General features: G+C 40.8%; 1 protein-coding gene and 1 pseudogene across 7 annotated transcripts in view; both read left to right on the plus strand.

The window, feature by feature from the left end:
• The window catches only part of LOC124110922 (palmitoyltransferase ZDHHC21-like), a 308,157-nt gene that overhangs the window by 101,417 nt on the left and 189,459 nt on the right, over positions 1-17,281 (plus strand). For 2 of the 7 annotated variants that reach the window (XM_046470401.2, XM_048399805.1), the window contains one exon: positions 4,455-6,878. The exons of 4 other annotated variants lie outside the window; for them this stretch is intronic. In XM_046470401.2, the coding sequence (XP_046326357.2) occupies positions 4,455-5,203 (749 nt within the window). In that variant the 3' untranslated portion in view covers positions 5,204-6,878. Of the gene's footprint in view, positions 1-4,454; positions 6,879-12,407; positions 12,491-17,281 lie in introns of those variants that run through there. One more of the 7 variants, XM_048399807.1, reaches the window with a different exon arrangement.
• Positions 2-3,025, plus strand: LOC124110923 (annotated as a pseudogene).

Raw genomic sequence — 17,281 nt, forward strand, 5'->3', positions numbered from 1 at the left:
CAAGCTCAATAGTCTTATCTGTCATAAAGAGTCAACATGGCATCAGAATCTGTACTAGTATTTATTTGCTATTATTGTTTTGTTTTTTCATTTGCAAACACATTTCTAGTTTTACCTTAACTGAAAAAAGTATGGGGGAAACTGCTTTAGTTGTACCTGGTTTACCAAGCCATACTTCTGTTAGAAAATTACATTTGGAAACTTCTTGGGAGCTGCTATCAGAAGTAAATTGTGTTTATTTTATGAAAGAGAAACCATCTCTCAATTTAAATCCTGTTTAAGGACAGATAAATCTACAGTTCCACCGTATTTCTCATATGGTCTCAGAAAAATTAACATTATACATGCAAAATAAAGACATGGTGATGGTGAGTTTTAGAAAAAGATTTATTAATGTGGTATAAACGAGGTATAAAAATGTTGAAAATTCATATAAGTTTTTTATTGAATGTCCATTTTTTTAAATTAGCTAGAAACGAACTGATGTGCTCACCATTGTTAATTGTGAAAGATACTTTTGATGTTAAAATCATTGAAAGTACTGTATTCATGATTGTAACATCTTGCATGGCAGTTGACTATATCTCAATTTACAGCATATGTATGAATAGGTACTAAATTATTTCTAACTAGATGTTGGCGTCATGGGGATTCTCAGTACCTTGTTACAACATGCACATGATTAAGCATCAACCATGCCCCAAGTAGGGATCAGTATATCCTTCATTACCCAACTGCACTGTCCCAGCCGTGAGACGTATATTATGTACTGGCTACATTGGCTGCATGTTGTCATGTGTACAAGACTGAGACTCAGTCTAGCCTGTGCTGTCAGGATCCATTGTCCACCTTGGCCTGTCCTAACATGGGCAGTGGCAGTTGACTACACATGTATTTAACTATTTGTTTGCTAATGACTGCAGGGAACGTTATCAACCATGAAGTGATGGATAACACTGGCCAAGATACAAAGTTAATGATAATTAACTGAAGATTCTCAAAAACATGAGAAACAATGTACCCTAAATATCTATCTTGACTAAATAGTGTAAAACTCAACTTGTGAACATGAAAGTCAATATATTAGTACTCAGGAATTTGAGTTGAGTTTATGGTGACACACAACATTTGCTATGACATGTATGAGTACGTACCTTAGTGTCTTTTATACACTGCATCTAGTCTTTATTTATTGTTAAGTATGTTTCTTACAGTTACAGATTCACGTAATTGGACTATGGTAGTTATATTTAGAATGCAAGGGCAGTAACTTGCACTGCACACATCATCTGCGCATTGCGATGCGCATGTTCCTTAGTGGTTTTCGTTCCCAATCGCCATTGTTCTGTTGACATCGTAAGCTACGTTAATCGACTTGACACACTCACTACGTCAGTTTCGTTGTTGTTAGTCGCCTGGAACGATCTTTTCTTGTCATAGATCATTTTCATCAAATGATCGTCACGTCATGGCTACTCGCCGTCCAAAGAGACATCGAGGTAGAAATAGGTCATTGTTACACACTACGGACGACATAGAGATCCAACATGGCAGCCCTGCTACTTCTGACCGCGAGAATCAAACATCTATCGACAGCGCGCAATCTGTAGACGCAGAGACTTTCCGTGCGAGGTATCACCACGAAAATCCGGGGATTTACGACGGAGATCCCAGGAACTGGTATGTGTCCCAGCTGAGAGCACGGACATCGGTTTACAACATCTTCCCCCGAGTCTCACCAAAGCACAACTTCTGGCGATTTATTTACGCAACCGCCCATCAGAGTCGTCACATGGACAGTCAGGAGAGCCTGAATCATCGGATGCCACTGAGGTTCACAGGACACACTTGCCCAGTAGGACTGTCTCCTCCAGTGCCACCATTACCTCAGCTGACCACAATGTGCCCAACTTGTGTGTGTCTGACCTTCAAGGTTTAACCATGACCGTCAATCAACTGGTTGCATCAGTGGCTGCACTAGCAGAGAAGGTCAATTCAACAACCGACAATGCCAATCACACTGTGTCTTCAAATACCATAGACAGTCAGTTTTCTCTGCAGACTGCCTTACATGACAGAGTTCAACATGGTCAAGGGCCACCAGGCTTCTCCACCTCACATCCCTTCACCCTCGATACTGTTTATGACAACACAGCCTCAAGCACTACCCATCATGTTACAGGTAATTTTGGCTTAGACCCTAATTCCCTTCCCCGTGTAGATAGTGTCTGCCAGTTTACGTCAGCACATAGTGGAAGGTAGAGATGTCAACCTAGCACTGCTACTAGTTCCAGATGATATACCCACTAACCCTCGTACCATTGAACTGGGGAATGGTGAATTACGACTTAAACCAGCCGGAGATCCCAGACTACAGAAAACCCTCAGTCTTAAACACTTCATTACTGCTTTCAATCGCTACAAGAGAATTATGTTGACCCGATGGCCTCAGAGAAGTGTAGAATTGGACAGATATCTTGATCTTATTTTGAGCCTTAGCAACGAAGGTGACGAAAGTGATTTCTACACCTACCATAAGATGTTTTCAGCCAAAGCCGCTTCAGCTCTTGTGCAGTCCAATGTCAAAGTAGATTGGAGCAAGTTGGATCAAGAGTTATACCTAAGAATTTTCAATTCTGACAAGGCTAATAGGTGTCAACACTGTCATGGAATCAACCACCCCACAGAATTTTGCCCTTTAGCCATCCACCAGGCTAGTGCCAACAGACGAGATAAGAATCTTATATGTCCAATCGTAGCCAAGCCCGACCTCGAAACCAAGATGCTCAAGGTCGTCAAATTGTGTTTCATGAAGGACGTCCAGTGTGCAATAATTTCAACTACGAATTGTGTGTACGTCCTAACTGTAGATTTGCTCATGTCTGTGCTGGATGTCAGAAGAATCATGCACTCAAGAAGTGTTCCAAGACATCAGACAAATCAACACGTTCCAAGTGACTACCCCTCAATGCAGTCATATCTCCAATTAAGGTAGACATTTTACAGCAACAACTGGGAAAACATCCTGATAAAAATTTCGTGCAAGAACTGGATGGGGATATCAGATGGGTATTTTACAGGCATAGATCACCCCCCTACTAGGACATATGAGTGCAAGAATTTGTTATCCACCAGAGGACGTAAGAAGTCTGCAGCTGTCGACACTCTTCTGCAACAGGAACAAGACAGGGGCTATCTCATTGGTCCGTTTGATATATCACCCTTCCCAATTCACCGCATCAACCCCATTGGACTGGTCGAAGGAAAGTATTCCAGAAAGCAGAGACTGATTGTGGGTATGTTGGCTCCTCACGACGATTGTGTGAATCCCAGCCTCAATTCCTTGATCGACAAGGACAAGTATTCCTTGTCATATGTGACAGTGGATGATGCCATCAATGTCATCAAACAACTTGGGCCAGGATCTGTTATGTGTAAAACTGACATCACAGATGCTTTTAAACTTATACCCATCCACCCTGACCTGTGGCATCTTCACGGTATCAAATGGCGCCAACAGTTTTATTACTTCACTAGACTAGTGTTTGGATGTAGGTCCAGTCCTAAAATATTTGATCAGTTGTCCATAGCCATATGCTGGATAGCCCAAAACTGTTACCAGATACCACTCATTCTTCATCTGTTGGATTATTATGAACAATCTGCTCACTATGTTTCATGACTTAGACATTCCCTTATCTAAAGCTAAGACGGCTGGTCCTTCGGAATGCCTAGAATATCTTGGCATCACCCTGGATTCTTCTTGGATGGAGGCCCGCCTGCCTACGGAGAAAGTACAGAGAATTGTCACCTTGATCGACCATTTAATCAAGAAAATCCATGTGACTAAGAGGGATCTCTTAGTGATTCTGGGACACATGAACTTTGCCATGCGCATCATTAGACCAGGCAGAAGTTTTATTGGATACCTATTAGGGGTAGCTCACTCTGTTTCCAACCTACGGGACATTGTGCATCTCTCAGCTGACTGCCTGCTGGATTTCCAAATGCGGCGCTACTTTCTTCAAAATTGGAATGGTGTCTCCATGTTTATTACAGACACTATCAACTCACCTGATTTTCAGTTGTACACAGACGCTGCAGCATCTCTTGGATATGGTAGTTTCTTCCAAGGCAGATGGTTTTCATCCACCTGGTCCACAGAACTGATTAGTTTGGCAGGAGAAAACTTGTCAATAGCACTCATGGAGTTATTTCCCATTGTGACAGCTGCCCATTTATGGGGACCCATGTGGTTTAATAAGTGTGTGTGTTTCCACTGTGTCAACCAGGCCACTGTTGTTATCATCAACAAAGGCAGATCCCCTATCCCTCTTATCATGCGTTTTATGAGACAATTAACTTTACATGCTATTCAATGGAATTATGTGTTTTGTGCTAAACATGTTCCTGGTGTGGATAATGCTATAAGCGATGCTCTCTCACGATTGCAGATAGCCAGATTTCGTCACCTAGCACCAGATGCAGAGTGTCACCCAACCCCTTGTCCTCAGCTGACAGACCTGATGTACCCGTAACCCATGGAGGAACTATCGAGACAGACATGGAACTTTTGTGGTCATCAGCTGTGTCTACCAGAACATATCAAGTCTACCAATCAGGAGTTAACACATTTCTGACTTTCATGACTATGCAGGGGTTCGTGTGGATAACTACTCTACCTCCTATCTCGGAAGACATTCTCATTAGATTTGTGGCACACTGTTATCGTAGATTGTTGCTGCGATATTCTACCATTAAATCATACCTGTGTAGCATTCGGTTTAGGTATTTACAAGTGGGTTTACCTAACCCTTGGACATCCGATTTTTTAATTCGGTTGCAAACTATTGTGCAGGGGGTTAAGAGACATCAAGGGCTGTCCACATCACCTCGCTTGCCAATAACAACTCCTATCTTAACTAAGATGTGTATGGCTCTAAATCATGGTGTTTTTGATCATTACACCTGTGTACTACTGAAATCAGTGTGTTGTCTGGCTTTCTTCGGATTTCTCCGTTGCGGAGAATTTGCTTGTGACACTGACAAGTTTAATCCAGTTTACAATCTTACCCTTAGAGCTATGCAATTCTCCAGGGTCTCGGCTTCATTCACCTTGCTGTTGGCAGCGTCCAAGACAGATCCAGTCCGGAAAGGAGTCACCATCACCTATACAGCCACGGCAATTGTGTATGCCCTGTAGCTAGTATGCTAGCCTACCTCGTTCAACGCCATCGCTATGCCTTGCATAGTGCTGATCCTTTATTTGTTACTGTAGATGGCAAGGTATTATGCAGGACATATTTCATCGTGCAACTTAAGAAACTATTAAGACTGTGTGGTTATGATGACAATGCCTATAATGGTCATTCCTTTTGAATAGGAGCCAGTGCTAAAGTACCAGATCACCTCATACAAGTCCTTGGTCGGTGCTCATCTTCTTGTTACACCAGATATATACGTACACCTCAAGATGTTTTGTGGCGTGCTCAAAAAGATATGGCTTATCTTTGTTAACATTGGCTATAATACCCTTCTCCACATCGCCCAGTGTATATATTCATGTTAGAATTTATCTGTAAAACCTTTTCTTCAAGTGTAATGTATTATCATGATTATATAGCATATTTCTTGATTCCGATACACATGGTAGTTCACTACATATTCTTATGATTGTTGTTTGTTTCTCTTGATACAGGTTAGAAGATAGTTACCACCTTGGTTATAGGGCATACATTTGTTACGTCCTTGTACGACTATGACCAGTTTACATTCTGTGTAGTTATTTTGGGGGGATTCTCATTTAAAAATTAATCATAGACACCCACCTCCATCCCCTGCGCCACCAGTTCTGTGGTAATCAGATCTTGTCTACTTGGTATAACAACTGATAAACATGCATGTATAAGGCTTTATACTGGGGATTCCCATTCTTGTGTTAATATATTATCTTATTTAATAATATATCTCATCAATTACTTAAATACTCTGTCCATCTGCTTATATCCATTAACATTTCATTCCATGTGATTTCTTCTTATTATTTAATATTTGTCATGCTAACCTCTTTTGCCCAGCGCTTGGGTCCTATAATCCACTGTTGAAGGAGTTTCCCTCCATAGTTATGTATTTTCAAAATCACTATCTAATGCATTTTCCCTTTGCAGCTTTAATATGTAATCTACTGTCGAAGGCGTTTCCCTTCACAGCTTTATCTGTAATCCACTGTTGAAGGTGTTTCCCTTTGCAGCTATAATCTGTAATCTACTGTTGAAGGCGTTTCCCTTCACAGCCTTATCTGTAATCCACTGTTGCAGACGTTTCCCTTCACAGCTATTATCTGTAATCCACTGTTGTAGGCGTTTTCCTTCGCAGCTATTTTATCTGTAATCCACTGTTGAAGGCGTTTCCCTTCTCAGCTACAATCTGTAATCCACTGTTGAAGGCGTTTCCCTTCGCAGCTATGTAATCTGTAATCCACTGTTGAAGGCATTTCCCTTTGCAGCTATGTAATTTGTAATCTATTGTTGAAGGCGTTTCCCTTCCCAGCTATAATCTGTAATTCACCGTCGAAGGCGTTTCCCTTCGCAGCTTTGTAATCTGTAATCCATTGTTGAAGGCGTTTCCCTTCACACTCACAGCTATGTTATCTATAATCCACTGTTGAAGCATTTCCCTTCCACTGTTGGGCAGAGTATCCGCCGGTAGTTGCGGATATTCATGGCCCCAAAATGTTAGTATTTTCACCACTAGGCCTGGTCATCTCAGCGCTTGACACTACAGGGCGTTTCCCCTCAGGATGGGGTCGAGTGGTTTGCTGTATTACATAAGTAATGGGAATCCCCCAGCCCAAAAGAAATAAATCATTATTATTTGTATGTTGCTGTTCTGTTGTGTGTCAGTATAAACTAACATGACTACACTAATCGAATATCATGTTGCGATATCATATAGCCAATTGAACTTGGTGCAACTACAGTCATACTAGGACCACTATACTGCTATTCAGCTAAGTTAGCAATACCCTGCATAGCTTAGACAACAGTATTCTTAGCTACTCTTATATATCTAGTATAGCTGTCTGGCAACCAACATCCTAGAGTCTTAATCAAATGATCTGGTATTCCTGCTTCGGCGGCAGATGTGGCAGCACTGATGTGCAGAGAATGTCCATTGATGATATTCTATAACCAGGGTATTTTGGAAAAAGGGTTTTAATATTAACATAAAATGAGGTTTATAAATTTCTATAAGGTCCTAGGTTAATATACAAGGTTAAAATACAAGGTCTGATACGTAGGTGTCTTGAAAAGAGAAGTGGTCCTAAGGGAGTTTCTCCCTTCAGAAATTGTGGAGGATGTCCATATCAGAAGAACAATGACAGGGAAAGCGAAGCAGAAACAAAAAGTAACAATAGAACTGCAAGTAAGGAAGTGCGATAACCGCATAGGTATGTCGACGCTCTTGTTGACGGGGAATTAGCTTTTGGGGAGAAGATGGACAAAATCGACCGACATCACTGTCCCAGAATGTTTTATGCACAACATGTAAACAACAAACAACAAATACACAATGAGCGGAATACCTGCTCTGACAACACAAACACAGCGATGAGCGAACCTTCCAGCTCAGGCATAATTGAGGTGAGCGGAGCTCCAGCTCACCTCAGGACGTTTCCTAAGAGCGGCACATCCTGCTCGAGGTCGTCCCTACACCAGCACTCGGAATACCAAACTTGACTAACTCCGTGTAATGGTAACACATATATAGTAATGAACAACAATGGACAGACAAAGAGACAATGACGTTGATCTGGACATTGGACATATGGGCGTGATGAACCGACACAGTTCAGGGGATGATCACTTAAGGCAATAAATGCCATACTATAAAAAGCAGTAGTTAACGGGAAGTGATATGGTAGTCCAGGCTGACTGACAGTCAAAATACAATGAAATGTTGGTGAGGATTAACAACAGGGATTAGTGTCTTATAAATAGTGACAATTAAGTTATGGAGACAGGGTAATTAGCTACAGGGTAATTAGCCTTTGGAATCAAATGTACTTCAGACAATGGTTGTCGTAAATCAGTCGCTATGACAACTTCCCTCCGTTCCGTGAACCTTGGACCCCAAGCTTAAACGAGTACAAATTGATATGTGTGAACTTTTTCACAGACGGAAACAACAGTTCAAACATATATATTAATGAACAACAATGGACAGACAAAGAGACAATGACGTTGCTCTGGAGTTAGATGAGTTCTGGATATCGATGAAATACTTGTGCAATACATATACCAATCCAATGAAAGTGATCATCTAGCCAGTTTGATTTAGTGCTGGTTTGAAAACTAACCAAGTATTGAACACACAACGAAATCCCAAATATAACATATGTTACATTAACCAAGTAAACATAACATCTGAAACTTCATGGGAAATTCGTTGTGCACAAATTGAGCAGTGACTTCTCAGCAATGGTGATTGACCAAGCCCATTAGCAGGCTAATGCTGTCATCAAAGGAAACGGGGAAGCAATTGGTGTGACTGAAGATCCATCAGCGCTGAGAATGTGGATGGTAGCTGGTCCTGAAGTCAGTCACTTGGTTGCGCAGTATGGGGCAGCATCCGAAGCCAAAAAGGGTAATAAACAGTCCAGCCACCATGAGCAGACAGAACGAGCTCAAAAGGTGTTCCTTGAGAAAGTTGGAAAGCTCTCCCAGGTTATGACAGATCTGGGCAATCCTTTCCAGGAAGAGAGTTGGGACCTGCTTTCACTGGACGCAAAGGATATTGCTCACCACAGTGCAGCTAAATTGATTAGCATGCATTGTGAGAGCCAAGTTCCAGAAGTTCATGAAAGGACTCGAAGAAGAAGAATCTACTTTCTACGAACCAATCACGAAGAACCGAGTGGACTTCTTCCGACAGGTGCCAGAATATGTCAGCTCTTCAAAGCAGAATGTGCTGAAAGAGGACTGCCAGCTCTTCTCCAAGCTGTTCATTTCATGCCAGAGCAGAGAATGTGACCTTTGTAAATTTTTTATGTCTCAAAGAACCAGCCATTCCCTGCTTCCCTGAGTGATAGTGGGAAGTTCCACAGCTGTCAAAAATCACAGCTTGCAGCCATCCTTTAGTCGCTTGTTACAATCCCTGACACTGAACCAGAAGCAGATCATTGATGGTTCAGCACTGGTGAACACTCTGCCCCCACAGAGTTCAAAGACATTTGAAGACTATGCAGTATGTGATGTCCTCCCAACAATAGAAGCATACTCCACCAAGTACAAAAGAACAGACATCGTGTTTGGTGTCTACCAGTCATCGAGCCTGAAGGCTGAAACTAGGTTAAAGCGAGGACGTGGAGTCAGACGCAGGGTGACAAGCAAGGGCAAAATTCCGTCAAACTGGCAGAACTTTTTGAGAGACAATGACAACAAAACCGAGCTGTTCCAACTACCTGGCTAACAAAATTGCACAGATGTCTACACCAAACGTGGTCATCGTGACCAAAGAGGAAGATATGCTGTCAGCATCCACACTATCAGCCTAGATGATGTGGCTCCATGTAGTCACGAAGAAGCCGACACGAGGATCTTTGTGCATGCAAGGCATGCAGCAGTGGAGGGCAGCAAATTCCTCATGGTCAAAGCCAGCGACACAGATATTCTCGTCATAGCAGTAAGCGTTCTGCCAGCACTTCAGGAAATTGGTCTGCAGCAACTGTGGATTGCCTTTGGCCAAGGATGCAACCTGAGGTGGATCCCTGTACATGAGCTCTATCTCTCTATCGGGCTGGAGAAGAGCAGAGGAATTCTCTTCTTTCATGCCTTCACCGGCTGTGATGTTGTTTCGGCCTTCCTTGGTAAAGGGAAGAAGACAGCTTGGCAAACCTGGGATGTATGTCCAACGGCTTCTGATATCTTCAACAAACTCAGACAGTACCAACCAACAGTGGATGATGATGACCTGAAGATCTTGGAGAAGTTCGTTGTCATGATCTATGATAGATCCAGTACAGTTGAGGATGTTGATGATACCAGGCTGGACATGTTTGCAAGGAAACAGAGGCCATGCTAAGCCATTCCTCCTACTCCAGCAGCTCTACTGCAGCATGTGAAGCGTGCAAACTACCAGGTGGGCTGCATATGGAATCAATCAACAGTACGCCCGCCAGCCAACCGGAGTCCAGCTGAGTGGGGATGGACCAAGGAAGACGATCTGTGGCAGATCTGTTGGACCAATCTTTCACCTATTGCAGAGTGCTGTCAGCAGCTGACCAAGTGCAGATGCATGTCAGAGTGCTGTGGACGATGCAAATGCTACCGCTTTGGTCTTACCTACACAGCACTGTGCAACTGCAAGTGCCAGAATTAAGAGCTACCTGGTTTTAGGTTCAGTTCCAGCTAATCTAGTTCGGTGGCAAATACAAAGACAATGATGATACTTCCACAGAACTTTTCATGTAGTGATGACACGCCGATGTTGCCTATAACGAGGACACTGTATGGTGAACTGTATTTGACTTTCCCTGTTTTATGTTAGGACTATGTAAGTAGCAGAATTTTATTTCATGTCTCCAAAACGTACAAATAAGGTGAACGTTCTTTTTGTATTGATAAATCATTCAAAATAAAAAAATTGCAGCCATTTTCATGTATAAATGTTTACATTATTTGTTGGAAATGACACAAAGAAGCTCTGAATGAGTTTTATAGTTGTATTCCAGTGGGTGAAATTATGTGTCGTTAAATATGTGTTTTTGACAGAAATGGCAGCCATCTTGGAAAATGGCAGCCATTTTGAAACTTCAGATGGCTGATGGGATTTTTCAAATAAATGGTTCCAGGACGATAAACCTACAAATTTAGGTGCTTGTATCCACATTTGAAAGATGGTTACAGTTATCTGCAGGACTATTATCAGTTAGTTAGCAATTACCCCCAGTAAACAAAAATAACATCAAAATAAATGCCTCCCAACCCCAAACTTGTATGTGGCAGAACTTGACCTACGTCACGGTTACTCACACCATGCAGCTGTCAGTGGCTGACAATCTTGTGTTTACATTCTCCTTTGCTAGTTAAAAGAAGCAAGACGACAACCACGATCTACGATGTGGTTCAACATTAACCTGTAGATTTACTTGGAATGATTGAGCTTGCTGGTACAATATGATTACCAATGGAACCAAGTATGACTGAACAGCCGCTTTTTAGCCTGCAGACGAGCCGGGACATTTTGACACGAGGTAGGGCCTATCTCAGAATCTGCATGGTGTGACCTGTCAATTTCAAGATTTCATGGATTCCAGGCCAGAGTGTGAATGGAATGAGACATTCGTGGCCCAGACATAGTGGGTCGTGTATGATTTTCTTAAATGTGCATGTGTCCAAGGTAATTTTAAAGACGTTATCGACGGTAATTGTTGCTTTGCGCAATTGGAAGGTAGCAATTTGTGTACCTTTTCACCTGAACTACGGTAATCCCCTCGTTCATGGTGCTGACAGCCTGGGATGTGCAAGAGGTACAATGTCAGTACCCGAGGGCCTTGAACCTATTACCGTAGTTACTCCAACAAGCACAAAGAGTGATCTCTGTTTAACAGCTTTTATTCTCACTTTGTGTTGCCGGTCAACCCACTCTATTTGTCACTTAAATACGAGACTTCAGCCACAAAGCTTCAGTCTCAGTCGAAATGCTGGTGCCTAAGTTTGGTTTCTGTTTCGAAAGGTCGTGACAACAAGCCGAGAGCGGAACACCATTCCAGATGTATCCTCCACAGCCGCCCTCTCATCTGGGGGCTTTTGACCCTTTTCAAACCAGTACCTACGTCACAGTTCTACTCATTTTTCCATCTATCATTGGTCAACCACCTTTCCCCCCTACACTAGATCATTCTAACCCACTCTTGTATAATAACAATATACTTATTAGGACTTGTTGTAATGTGAACTCCTCGACTCCCGGAATCTGAACTATTCCCCACCCAATACCATATATGTACCTGAGGTCAATCTCATCTAGTTTTCGTCTCTTTATCTGTTCCATTTCTTATAATTTGTATGTTCCTTCTGACGTTACTCTTGTCGTCTTGCTCTGATATTCCAACCCTCGACCTACTACCGTCACCCCCCGGTTATCAGTGGCCAAGTATGTTTCCGGTGGTCTTCAACTCCGAACATCACCTGCCCTCAATATATCTTCCAATGCGTTGTATCTATGTCTTACTGTTTTATCCCCTCACATTGCCCAATTATATTTACCGTATGTGTCTTAATGAATTGATAATTCCTGTAATTTCATGCCTATAATACATGTTCTGAAATGAATTTCATCAAGTTTGATTTCAATGATGTCGGGACATTTTTTTCATGGATTTTCAAATGGATAAGTGTTTTCAGAGTGATGGACTTTCAAATCCTCTTCTGCCAAATCCTTACTATGGTGGTTGACGGAGATAGCAACGAATATCAATCACAAAAAGGTTTGTAAACAACATGTTCACCAGAGAACATTTCCCTAACAGATTCATAAACATTTCATCTGTGTGCAAAAGATATGCCTTCGTTAAATCTTTTAATGTAATCATCAAAGCAGTCAGGGTTGCAGCCTAGCCAACGCCCAAAACATCAGATATCAAACTACCGTATATCCCCTATTTGACGCTATGCCGTCTATTAATTATGCGAGAGTCCTTGACTCGTCGTGTATTAGAGACCTGGCTGGTATTAGAGACCCAGCGTGTATTAGAGGAAATTTAAATACGTTTTACAGTTCATATGGAGGTGATCGATCGGCAGCCATTTTCTATAAATCTATATGTAGGCTATCTATGTATTCATATGCACATGTTTTTTTAAAAAGGCTTAATATATTTGAAAGTGGTTTCCGTAGCAAAAATACCTTTACTGTATGTTTTATGCTTTTGTGCTTACCTATATGCATTTATATATTATATATGAATGTGTATACCTAGAGTTGAGAAAAACATGTATTGAATTTTAATGGGAGAACATCTGTCTATTATATGTTACTGGTATGTTGTATATGGTGCATTGCATTGCATTGCAGGTTTTCATTGATTGTTTGAAAATGTATTACATATTGGTAGATGCAGGTGTCTTCTATAATAACACTTGTGAGTAGTTGTACAATTAGGAATATGTATGTTGTGGCATGTTTGATGACTTGAATACTTGTTGATAGGTTTCACATGTGATCACTGCCCAATGAAACATTCGAAAAGATATATTCTATACAGTGACATAAAAATAAGTTGATGTTGTGTTGATGTGGAAAAAGATGTGGGGACATTGAAGATTCTCTATATATCCCAAATTTTAAAGCCGAAAGAAAAGTAAATACTACCTCGAGCTATGCTTGTTAGGTAGTTCAGAGTTTTTTCCCTGGAGGTATTTCCTTCACCATGATTGGGAATATGTTCAAATTTCTAATTATACCCCCTAAAAGGTCGGGGTTATATAGTTATACCAAGGTTCCGTCTGTCCGTCCATCCGAAAACATTGTCTGCACGAATTCTCTTAAACTATTCAGTGGATTCATTTCAAACTTAGTACATATAATCTGTGTCATATGGAGGGGTGCAGTCAAAAGAATTTTTTTTGTTTTTATTAATTTTCCATTTTTTTATGAATTTTCCAACCCTAACCCTATCCATTATTATCCCCCGCCGAACGAAGTTGGCGGGGAATATAGAAACGGGCTCCGTCTGTCCGTCCGTCAGTCCGTCCGTCAGTCCGTCCGTCACGTTTCGTTTCCGGAGCATAACTCATAAACCGTTCTATATTTTTTCATCAAACTTTGCAGGTCTGTCAGGTACATGCTGAACTGGTGCCTTTTGCTATTGAGAAATTTTAGAAATATTTATTTTTTACGTTTCCATGGTAACAAGATGGACTTAGGTTCTTTGAGGGTAGGGTTCGTTTCCGGAGCATAACTCATAAACCTTTCAATATCTTTTCATCAAACTTTGCAGGTCTGTCAGGTACATGCTGAACTGGTGCCTTTTGCTATTGAGAAATTTTAGAAATATTTATTTTTTACGTTTCCATGGCAACAAGATGGACTTAGGTTCTGTGAGGGTAGGGTTTGTTTCCGGAGCACAACTCATAAACTGTTCAATATATTTTCATCAAACTTTGCAGGTCTGTCAGGTACATGCTGAACTAGTGCCTTTTGCTATTGAGAAATTTTAGAAATTTTAATATTTTTTACGTTTCCATGGCAACAAGATGGACTTAGGTTCTGTGAGGGTAGGGTTTGTTTCCGGAGCACAACTCATAAACTGTTCAATATATTTTCATCAAACTTTGCAGGTCTGTCAGGTACATGCTGAACTAGTGCCTTTTGCTATTGAGAAATTTTAGAAATTTTATATTTTTTACGTTTCCATGGCAACAAGATGGACTTAGGTTCTGTGAGGGTAGGGTTCGTTTCCGGAGCATAACTCATAAACCGTTCAATATTTTTTCATCAAACTTTGCAGGTCTGTCAGGTACATGCTGAACTGGTGCCTTTTGCTATTGAGAAATTTTAGAAATATTTATTTTTTACGTTTCCATGGCAACAAGATGGACATGGTTCCAAACTCATCTTTTTTTTACAATTTCCATGACAAGTTCCACCTCGGTTAAAAAAGGTTAGGGTTTGTTTAGATTCAATATCAGCTGTTTCCTGTGACATCACAAACGGTGACCACTGTGATTGCTTCCTGTTGTTTAAAGCAACACGGTACACAAGGAAATGAGCATTGATAATAACGGGCCGATTGGTATTGTCAGGTTGTTTACACAAACATTTTCAAGTTGTGGGTGCTTAGCGATCGTGTTGGGAGTAGGGGCTTAATTCCTTTGTTTTCGAGAGATTAGTGTAATAAACTGGAAAAGCCTGTGAGTAAGTGATGGTCATTCAATGTGTTTATAGTATGATAGTTTATTTAATTCAATTGGATTAACATACAATAGTGGTGTAAAGGGGGTTATAAAAGTTGGTATATTTTTACTGACTGACGTTTTCATCATGAGTTTTAAACGAAAACGCCATGCTTACGATGCTGAATTCAAACTGCGAGTCTTCGCTCCAGCTGATATATTTTCTCACGGGTTCATAATTCTATATACACCGACTCACAAAATGGCGCTTGGTTGTTGATGGCAACATATAACGATCATTATGAGATTAAAAAAAACCACGAGAAACAGCTTCCCACATTATGAAAGTGGATGACTGGTTTGTTAAATCTTTATTAGAAATAATAATGACTTTTTCAATATAATTACAACGTTTTTCATCTTATATTTTTGAATATCTGCGAGTACCGGCACATGTCTTTCAGTCCGACTTCGCAGTGTTTTTTGTCTTTCAATTCCTGATTCGGCTTATCTGCGGGTCATATCATTTTCTTTCGTATTTCAATGGTCAAATTAACACCTCGGCTTATCTACGGGGTCGGCTTATCCGCGGTCATATACGGTATGTCATAAATTCTGCAACAGGGGCCGGGGATATAGCCACGTTAGTGGCAAGCTCTTGTTTTATTTGAAACTACTGACACACTAGGCGGGTCGGGGGTATTAGTGTGCCACCCTCACGTTTGCCCTTGTTCCTGAATTATGCATGGTTAACCTTTTAGGACATCGGAGATTTAGTCGAACTGTAACGGAATACCATTTAGAGTTTCCTAATTCTTCAGAAAGTGAAAGATTCCACCTCCAAACAAGTAGAAATGAGCAACCTCACTCTACAAGATGGTGGAAAATGGACTTTCTAAGACATTTTCCACATTTGATGGGACATATGTGGCCCTTTTTCAGGATTGTCAGTTCCATCTGGACTTTTTCAAATAGTGGCAAGACCACCTAGTCCAGAGATTAAATACAGTACAGCTGAGGAGTAAGTAGAAGAAGATGAAGGTGTATTGTATTCATCTGAATCAGAACCTATTGACTCTGACCAAGACAATGACCTGGACTGGTAGATTTAGGGACATGAATAAGGAATTGATGACAAGTTGTTAGTTTGTGTTGTAAACTTATTGTGATTTCCTTTTATGTCTCTTATAAGATCAAAATCTTTAAGAGAAGTTATATCAATTAAATTATTGATCTGCATCTGCTGAATCTTTACAAGGAAGAATTGTTTGATCATGATTTCGTTTATGCCTTTATAGCCATGAAATGTTATTATTCTCAGATAGTATCTGTCTGGGGTTGTAGCTATCTGAGACATTACCTGTAAAATTTTGTACACACACACACACACACACACACACACACACAATGGCTGCCATATGAACTGTAAAACCTATCTATATTTCCTCTAATACACGCTGGGTCTCTAATTCCAGCCAGGTCTCTTATACACGCTGAGGCAAGAGCTCTTGCGAAATTAACAGATGGCATAGCGTCAAATAGAAGAAATATGGTAGTTTGATATCGGATGTTTTGGGCGTTGGCTAGGTCGCAACCCTGACTGCTTTGATGATGACAATAAAAGATGTAACGAGGCATATCTTTTGCATACAGATGAAATGTTTATGAAACTGTTGGGGAAATGTTCTATGGTTACCAGAATTGGAACAATTTAAGCTATTTCCTCATTACAAAAAAACGACAATAAAAGTAAAATAAAAAATTATAAAACTTTTTTGAAAACACTTTATTCATCACAACCTGTTGTTTACAAACCTTTTTGTGATTGATATCCGTTGCTATGTCCGCCACCATCGTAAGGATTTGGCATAAGAGGATTTGAAATTCCATCACTCAGAAAACACTTGTCCGTTCGAAAATCCACGAAAACAATGTCCCTAAATCATTGAAGTCAAATTCATTTCAGAACTAGCACAATTAAGAAAATCATACATGACCCACTATGTCTGGACCACGAATGTCTCATTCCATTCAAACGCTTGCTTTGGAATCCATGAAATCTTGAAATTGACAGGTCACACCATGCAGATTCTGAGATAGGCCCTACCTCGTGTAAAAAATGTCCGGCTCGTCTGCAGGCTAAAAAGCAGCTGTTCAGTCATACTCATTTCCATTGGTAATCATATTGTACCAGCAGGCTCGATCATTCCCAGTAAATCTACAGGTTAATGTTGAACCACATCAGAGATCGGGGTTGTCATCTTGCTTACGGAGCAAAGGAGAATGTAAACAAGATTGTCAGCCATTGACAGCTGCAAGGTGTGAGTAACCGTGATGTAGGTCAAGTTCTGCCACATCCAAGTTCGGGGTGGGAAGGCATTTAT

This window comes from Haliotis rufescens, unplaced genomic scaffold, assembly GCF_023055435.1.
Source record: "Haliotis rufescens isolate VD_foot unplaced genomic scaffold, xgHalRufe1.0.p SCAF_2, whole genome shotgun sequence".
Lineage (NCBI taxonomy): Eukaryota > Metazoa > Mollusca > Gastropoda > Lepetellida > Haliotidae > Haliotis > Haliotis rufescens.